This window comes from Leptodactylus fuscus, chromosome 10 (assembly GCF_031893055.1).
Source record: "Leptodactylus fuscus isolate aLepFus1 chromosome 10, aLepFus1.hap2, whole genome shotgun sequence".
Taxonomy (NCBI): domain Eukaryota; kingdom Metazoa; phylum Chordata; class Amphibia; order Anura; family Leptodactylidae; genus Leptodactylus; species Leptodactylus fuscus.
In genome coordinates this window covers 41,281,369-41,290,853 of record NC_134274.1, presented here as the reverse complement: position 1 = coordinate 41,290,853, position 9,485 = coordinate 41,281,369, and the positions used below count along the sequence as shown (strand labels likewise).

The 9,485-nt window shown below is 43.6% G+C and overlaps 1 protein-coding gene across 1 annotated transcript; it reads right to left on the bottom strand.

Annotated features, from left to right (window-relative positions):
- Positions 1-2,836: 2,836 nt before the first annotated feature.
- LOC142183003 (meteorin-like protein) lies at positions 2,837-9,113 on the bottom strand. Its single transcript, XM_075257853.1, has 4 exons — positions 8,995-9,113; positions 6,278-6,678; positions 6,007-6,066; positions 2,837-3,161 (listed from the first exon to the last, which is right to left on the bottom strand). Exons 1-4 carry the CDS (start codon positions 9,096-9,098, stop codon positions 2,848-2,850), a joined length of 879 nt encoding a protein of 292 aa, XP_075113954.1. The 5' UTR covers positions 9,099-9,113; the 3' UTR covers positions 2,837-2,847.
- Between the last annotated feature and the right edge of the window lie 372 nt (positions 9,114-9,485).

Genomic DNA, 9,485 nt, shown 5'->3' with positions numbered 1-9,485 from the left:
AGACAAGCCATGAACGAGTCATTCATGGATCACCTGCCTGAAATCTGTAATATGTGACCAGTTTTGGTGAACAGGGTTTACGCCAATGTTTGCTTGAAAGGTTCTAGGTGTTTATAGATACTTTCTACTGTAGGTTGCTAGCATGAGGATGAGATCATTTGTGTAATGACATCAGACATGGGGGGAGGGGGCATGCTTCTGATCTATGAATTTCAAATGAGTCTTGTTAAATGAGTGAAGTCGAAACCTCTTTTCTACTGAAATCTTTAGTGGCTGAAAATAAGACTATTATAGGGCATGCAATGGCAGCAGATGGGGGGAGTGTTAAGGTGACAGATACCATTCAGAGGTAGGAGGACACATCAGTTTCACTCTATGGCTAGTGCGGCATATCCAAACTGAAAAGGGATTGAGACTGAGAACTGGTGAGAGAGCCACAACCTTACCAGTCTGAAGCCTGATACTCTGAAATTCACTCGAAACTCCAAGACCCCATGAGCCATTTGTCTTGGCTCTTCAGTTACAATGGCGGTCAATGCCTGCCTAATTAGCCATGAATATCAATTATCCTCCGGGTGAGCAGCACAAGCTGACACAACACAAAGCCATGTCCATATGGTAATCTTAAGCCTTTTATTACATTCTGATACCTACTGCAACAAAGACATGATGGCCATGTCACGCTCTGCAGTCTACCATCTATATCCTTGGCTATAAAAAGGTCAAGACACTGCATTGTTTCCTGAAGATTTCCCAAACTTAACAGACTTGTGTGATAGAGTAGGTTCCATCGTCAAATGTCTACTTCTGGAAAGTTCTGAATAGTAACCACTAGAGATGAGCGAGTAGTACTCGATCGAGTAGGTATTCGATCGAATACTACAGTATTCGAAATACTCGTATTCGAATGTAAAAGTTCGATGCAGAACCAGCATTGATTGGCCGAATGCTATACAGTCGGCCAATCAATGCTGGTCTTCTCCTACCTTTAGAAGTCTTCTCCGTGCAGCTTCCCCGCGGCGTCTTCCGGCTCTGAATTCACTCTGCCAGGCATCGGGCCTGGGCAGAGCCGACTGCGCATGTCTGCTTGTAGTGCGGGCATGCGCAGTTGGCTCTGCCCAGGCCCGATGCCTGGCAGAGTGAATTCAGAGCCAGAAGACGCCGCGGGGACGCCGCAAGGAGAAGACTGCACGGAGGATCCAGCCCGACCCTCACTCGTGGACTTGGTAAGTGTAATTTGATCAAATGTTGCCTACCCCTGAAACGAGCATTTTCCCCCCATAGATTATAATAGGGTTCAATATTCGATTCGAGTAGTCGAATATTGAGGGGCTACTCGAAACGAATATCGAACCTCAAACATTTTACTGTTCGCTCATCTCTAGTAACCATGTAACTTTTAGCCATCACTGCTCTACCCAGATATCTTGTTTCGTTACAAGTTGTTGGATTCATCCTTGGTCAACTCCATTTATCATTAGTATGTATGTGCTAGTAGAATTCTATTGTAGGATTCTCTATATCAAGCTAAATTCACACACTGCAGTAATTGTAATGTATTTGATTGTGACGTTGAACAAGGGATTTATATTAAATTGTCAGATTTGGAGTCTGGAAGCAATTTGTCCCCTATGGATCTATTTGACGGATACACAAGGCCCAGAAGATTTGGAACAGGAGCTAAAAAGCTTTTCTCTGAATTGAAAATGGCATGTAGTTAATGTTGGCGAAGGGTGAAAGCGGTGTTGGTATAAGGCTACATTCACACTGCTGTCATTCAAGTCTGTTGTTCTGATTCGTCATGGGGTCGAAGCAATGGACTGAGAAGCTGACAAAGCAAAACCCCTCTTCATCTGTCTCCATTCACTATAATGTTAAAAACAAGAAGGAAACATGTGAAGGACCATCATGTTTATAACGTTACAGTGAATGTAGAAGGATGCAGATAGTCTGCTTATCTGCATCAGTCACTTTCTTAGTGTTTTAAGTTCATTGCTCTGATCCGATAACAGATCAAAAAACAGACCTGAATGACAGCAGCGTGAACGGAGCCTTTAAGATTCCACCAATTGTTATGTTGATCCTAGGCATGACCTAAAAAGCCTTTCTAGTGAAAACTAGTCATGAGTGAGTAGTATTCGATCGAATACCTCGCCGGCATAGGAATGTGTGTAATCGGACGAACACCAAGGGATTAAACGCATCGAATATTCTAAGCGTTTAACCCCTTAGTGTTCGGCCGATTACACGCATTTCTATGCCGGCGAGTTAGTCGATCGAATACTACTCGCTCATCACTAGTGAAAATCCTTTGTAGAAGAGATTGTTGACATTTTCTTATATAATTCCAGACAGGAGACACAAATTTGCTTCATGTGGCATGCTAATTTTTTTTTGTTTTACTAATTTTTCTCTTTTGTCAGTGCAATTATAGCCATTATTCACCTTCATAAATCAACACAAATATAACAGGAAGTAAAAAAAGGATTCTCCAGCCTACGACGGTATAAACGCTGTACGTGGAGCAAAACATTGCAATCTTTATGGAATGAAAACTTTTAGATTTCTATAAAGGATTATACTGGGCGATATACACCCAGCATCTTCTCTTCACTAGAGATGAGCGATTAGTATTGGATCGAATACCTCGCTCCCATAGCAATGCATGTAAGCGGCTGAACATCAAGGGCAGTGAATATTCAATGAGCTTAACCCCTTGGTGTTCGGCCGCTTACACACATTCCTATGGGAGCGAGGTATTCGATCCAATACTATTCGCTCATCTCTACTCTTCACGTATCACAACGCCATTGAGAAGAATTAAACATTGCTCCAAAAAATCTAAGTTCATAACTGGAAGTCACAAGGGTTACTTTTCAGCTTTTTGGCTTTCTCATAAATCTCTAGAAATGTTTTATATCGAGGGGCACATCCCAGCCAGGCTTCCCCAAAATGTTCACTGCCGGTGAACAGAAAGTCGCCATCTCCTTGCTTGACTCTGCATTGCAGTAACGTTCTGATGCGTCCAGTCCATGTATCGGAGCCGTCATCTAGCTGGAAAACATTGTTTCTTTGTCTGTGAACTCTTACAGCATTGATATCCACTTGAGAAATCTGTGTCTCCATGTCGTGGGTAACACGTGTAATGGAACCCCTTACCACTGAAGGATTGAAAGGAAAACATAATAAGATAAGACCATTAAGGGGTAAAAATTAGAGATGAACGAGTAGTATTTGATCGAGTAGGTATTCGATCGAATACTACGGTATTTGAAATACTCATACTCGATCGAGTACCACTCGCTATTCGAATGGAAAAGTTCGATGCAGAACCAGCATTGATTGGCCGAATGCTATACAGTCGGCCAATCAACGCTGGTTCTTCTCCTACCTTTAGAAGTCTTCTCCGTGCAGCTTCCCCGCGGCGTCTTCTGGCTCTGAATTCACTCTGCCAGGCATCGGGCCTGGGCAGAGCCAACTGCACATGCCCACTTGTAGTGCGGGCATGCGCAGTCAGCTCTGCCCAGGCCCGATGACTGGCAGAGTGAATTCATAGCCGGAAGATGCCGCGGGGACGCTGTAAAGAGAAGACTTCTCGGAGGATCCAGCCCGACCCTCACTCGTGGACTTGGTAAGTGTAATCGAACGTTGCCTACCCCTGAAACGAGCATTTTCCCCCCACAGACTATAATAGGGTTCGATATTTGATTCGAGTAGTCGAATGTTGAGGGGCTACTCGAAACGAATATCGAACCTCGAACATTTTACTGTTCGTTCATCTCTAGTAAAAATCTTAAGTCAGTAATGAAAAGTAAAGCCGAATATTTTACTATAGGATTGGATGAAATAACTGCTCTCGCTCCACGATCTCGCTCCCATACATTCTGAGGCTAGATTGATTTAGTGAAGCTAAGACTAATTCCTTCCGTTGACTGCATTGAATTAATCTTCATTTCTTAACAAAGGACGTATTTTTACAGACTGGGGACAGGCGGGGGCTAATTTAGTTTCTGGGCATTTCAGTGATTTGGATAAGTGATGTGCTAAGTGTATTATATACTTGTTTGCAAGAGCAGCATTTTGTTTTTCAGATTCCCCAAAGTCATTTAAAAAGCCATTTTTATAAGGGAAACCTGCCAAGTATAAAGCTGATGTGAAATTCTTCTAGAAACTCCACATTGTCTGTCCTATAACTAGTGGTAAGTAAAGATTTCTAGATCATCCTCCAAGTTGGGTGTTTGCTAAGTATTTTAGGAAATGTCATGTAAACAACCTCATTTACCTCCTACTGAAAAGGGCATGTTTTATTTTAACACACTCTATATGGTAAGATAAGATAAGATAATCCTTTACTATCTGTGTCTATCTGTGTTGTATAAAGAGGAACTTTCACCACCAGGGACAGATGCGATTTAATACACTGCTAGAAAGCCGACAGTGCACTAAATTCAGCGCACTATCGGCTTTCCCATTCTGTGCCCCTGGTGAAGAGCTGTCGGTGCCGGTACCGTAGCTCTTCACTGTCAGAAGGGAGTTTCCAGCGCTTCGTGATGTTTCCGGCTCGTGGGGCCCCGGCCTAAGATTTTCAGAAAATCGCGGCGTTTTACAGTACTTGCAAAGCAGATGGGATTCATGCAAATCCCATACCCACTTTGCGGAAAATATCGCAGCACGGACACGCTGCGGTTTCCAAAACCGTTGCGGTTTTGAAAATCGTAGCATGTCAATTATATCTACGGAAACGCCAGCGGCTTTCCCATAGATATAACAGAAAGTCCGTGGAGGAAAACTCTGCAATCTTTCTGTTTAAAGCACTGCGGGAAGAACCACAATGTATTCATGCCATGGATGTTCCCACAGCGGTCCCGGCCCGTGGGGCCTTAGACTTATACTGCATTGCTATCGTTCTCATTTGTTTGAGATGTTTATGATCGGCCAATGTTTGTAATCGGCCAAACACCAAGGGGTTAAATATTCGATGCGTTTAACCCCTTGGTGTTCGGCCGCTTACACGCATTCCTATTCCGGCGAGGTATTCGATCGAATACTACTCGCTCAACACTAATAGCATTCTATCCCTACTATTCCCTTTCCTAATATTCATACTGGTGCTGCTGCTCCCATTCATTGATAAATAAGTGGGAATCCTGGCGGCCGGACTCCATCATCTAGTAAAGAATCAGAGTCTTGAGAAAATCACAACCTGACTACAATGGTTATTCAGTGCTGGAAAAATCTAAAAGCTTGAAGATGAATTATGACTGTCATATTCTGATTTAAAGAATGTTTGTAATATGTTAACTGGAGATGAACTTTTTGGAATTTGCCACCAAAAATCACTATTATACTGAAGAGACTCCTAAGTGGACAGGTATGTACTCCTGTGGTGGTATGTGACGTCAGCCAGGAGGGTGGAAGAGAACCCCAAGGAGAGTGATGGACCCCATCTGGGAGCCCAGGAGAGCAGGGGTGAACCTGCCCTTATCGCTGCCCGAGGCGGATGACAGAAAGCCGCCCCCCCCCCCGGAGGAGGGGGCGGAGTGGAGGGGGCGTGGCAGAGTGAAGGGGGTGGGGGTGAAGGGGGCGGGGCTTAGTGGCGTTCGCAGGCAGGGAGAGGACCCTCCCCAATCCACCGCTCGGTGCTAAGCCAGTCCAGGACAGCTTGTCCTGGTTGGCTTAGGTAAGCAAAAATGCCGCCCTCCCTGGGGCCCTGGCATAGCGCCGCCTGAAGCGGTCGCTTCAGGTCATCTCATGGGAGGTGCGGCGCTGCAGGAGAGTCAAGGGAAGGTGAATATAAGTGTTTATTATGTTTCCACACCTGAGAGTATGATAATAGCAAAAAACGAACCTCACAAATACTCGAGAATACCTCTCATGAAGTTTCGCCATCTCTAATTTTAACATTCATGCAGTAAGGAAGGCGTACATTTAAAGGTATGTTAACATTTGTGTAAAATGCAGGTTACATAACCTGTGAGTTATGGTTTATATACATATGACACCTACCAAAGTCACTTGTACAGACAGCCATGAGAAGGTCTTCATTATCACAAGGCCGACAAGCATCTGTACAAAAAATGACATGCCTTGGTGAATAACCAATAAAATAATCCAACTGATTTAGAGAAACTCAATACAATTTTTATAGAATTTAAGCTTAAAGTTTGCTGCAACTATTCAACTTGTCGAGTTCAACTTACCTGCAGCGGTATAAGGGCCGATAAGGCCGCATATTAGTAATAACAGTGTTCTTTATTTTATTCCTCGGCACTCTTACCTTCCACTAGTGCAAACTTTTGGAACACAGCTCCGGACGTTTGGTTGCTAAGGAGCTCATACTGAAAGCCCACTGTCCTCCTGCGCAGGTCATTTTGTGGACTAGCCTGTAAGAACAGAGCGATTCTCTGAGAACTGTCCATGCCAAAACAATGCACCTTCTTTCCTCCGTCTACCTCGCTCACTAGCAGGTGCAGCTCTCTTCTCCGCTCCACATAGAGGTTGGCACCTTGAAATTGCGAATGCGGCTTAATACAGACCGTGCTATGTTTACTGTTAAGGAGGTTGGCTTCAATAACAACGCGCATGGCTCGAACTGGGTACATCCATTCCAATGAACCCTCAGTACAGCGCAAGTGAACTTGTTCCACAGTGCGTGAGCGAGAGTCCCAAGTAAGGCCACTGCAAAAAGAATGACGTGTCAAAACGATTGAAAATACAATTTATATTATGTCCAGTTCACGTTTGTGTTCGGGGATTCCGCAAGCAGCACTTTTCTCTTCTGAGTAGGGTTGAGCTGATCTTGACATTTTTCATCCGAACCTGATCCCAATGCAAGTCAATGGGATTTTTTAATTATCGAAAATCGGATTTTAAAAAGGATCCTATTCTCTACACAGCATGGACTCCAAAAATTGAAGGCTTCAATTTTTGGACTCCACGCTGTGTTAGTGATTAAAAAATCCCCCAGTCACTTAGTCCCCCCTGCTGTCCGGTTACCTGCACAGAACCACTGCCTCCTCCCCTCCCAGTGTGTACGCCGCTCCCCGAAGCTCCAGGCCGTTGTTCTCTGTCCATTTCTCTCCTCTCTCATTCAGATGCCAGCAGAGCGTCATATGCGCCCCGCCTCCCTAGTGAATCACTCACGTCTCCATGCCCTGTACCCGCCCACACTCTCCTAAGCCACAACAAGCCCCACCTATTCCCAGCATCAATAACACTAGCCTAGGGAGGCAGGGGCACGCACAGCATTCTTCCGGCGTGTGACTGAGAGAGGAGAGGACAGAGAACAATGTCCGGAGCTCCGGGGAATGGCAGTGGTTCTGTGCAGGAAAGTTACAGTCAAGTTAAGTTGCAGGTAAGGGTTGAGCGATCGGGATCAGAATTCTGTTCCCAATCTTTTTTAGGCTGGATCAGAACCCGATCGTGAAATTTACTCGATCGCCGATCGGGATCCGATCTTTTCCAATCCCGATCGCTCAACCCTACTTCTCAGTGGAACCACACAGACCCCATTATAGTTCTATGGTGTCTCCGGGCTTCCTAAGGTATCTGCTTTTTTATGCGGACTAGGTTTCCCCAAGCAGACCCCCCAAACGGAAACCTGAACGCAGATGTGAACCAGGCCTTACAGATGTGTCCACCCTTACCTCTACTTGAATTTTGCTAACATGAGTCCACCACCACCAAAATTTTTTCTGACTTTCTTATATCCTGTGGTAGAAGTGACATAGTGAACATACTTTTTTGGTGGCAATCTTGTGGCTGCCACCTTTCTCAACAACATATACTGTAAGTGGTATGGAAGCATATTTGGTAGTGGTAGACTCCCTTAAAGGACCTTAATATTTCACAATATAAAATTGATACATTCTAATGTCACTAAACATGATACAAATATATATTATGTTTGTTGTTTTTCTTTACTTGGGAGCTTATAGTTACATAGTAGATGAGGTTGGATAAAGACATCAGTCCATCAAGTCCAACCTATAACTGTACAGTGTTGATCCAGAGGAAGGCAAAAAAAACCCCAAAAAAACCATGAAACTTATGCCAATTGCCCCAATTCAGGGGAAAAAATTCCTTCCCGACTCCAATCTGGCAGTCAGTATAAAAACCCTGGATCAATGTGTTCTTAAAATAGAGTCACTAGAGCGTATCTGCCAGAGCAAGTTATTTTTCTTATAATTCAGTATTCCATATGATCAATCCCTTTAAGCAGATCACATGACCTGCAACAGATATCCTCTCTACATCCACATCCAACAACACCAAGTCATTTGTACAGTCCACTTCTGTCTCAAACCATTCATCAAAGTGATTTATGACCCTATTGTGAGTAACTTCCACCAGGCTGCTATCTATGACTACACATGGTATATGGTATTTATATGGCATTCACTCATTGGTCAATATAGCCGGGTTTTAGGTACCTTGAAAATTTCCCTCCCTAGCTTATGGCTCGCTTCTTATTGCATTTCCTAGCACACAATTTTATAACTTATCTCCAAATAATCTCTAGTTTGCTAAATTTGACATAGGACTGAATAACTCGGTTACATTTACTACGACACCGGGGTTAACTTCAGTGATAAGATATTGGCAGTCAGCACAAACCCTATCTAGGTCTAAAGCAATCTCTTATCACCAGTATACAGACCAGTGCACATTGTGGCTACAGGAAACTTAACATCATAAATTGTCGCTGTTACACAGATGGTTTAGGCTACAAATCTGAGATATGAAATCCAATGTCCACGATAGCTTTATAAGGTCTATAGTCATTTATTTCCTATACAATATTCTTGTACTGCAAAAATAAAGTTCTACAATGCATAATACATGTGAAAAAACACAAATAAATAAAACCTACAATAAAATAGATAAATTAGTGGCGTACTAATGTAATAACATACATGCACATGGATACAATACTAAGAAGCAGGAGATACATATTGCTCAGTATATCTGGACAGATACTAGTATTAGTATTACCTTCCCTTCCAGCTACAGAAGTCCGCTGCCATGCCCCAGATTCCCCTGCTGGATAACACAGCGGATAGCAGGAGCAGGGCTAGCCGTCGTCTTGACTTTTGCATGTTGTGACCCCACTGTGTCATGTGCTGAATAGACAAGACCCGAGTGAGTGTGGATACATCTGTCTGCAGCCAGACCGCCCTATAAGCATCCTCATATAGAGCCCTTCTCCATTCACAGTGCTGAATTCACAAAGAAAACCAGACACTATGGCAGATCTATTATAATGGACCCAGGGACGGCTTCCAACTACATGAAACTGCATTGTAAAGTCATTTTTATTGTCATGTCATTGTTAGTTCTATTGTATAGAAAAATGCATTGGATTCCATGTATTTATTTGCTCTTGTATAACATATATGCTGTTACTACTGTAGAAGCAATCCAATGTTATCTGGATTATACGCCCACCCAACATCCCCCTATGTTGAGAATACGTGTGCGCTTAA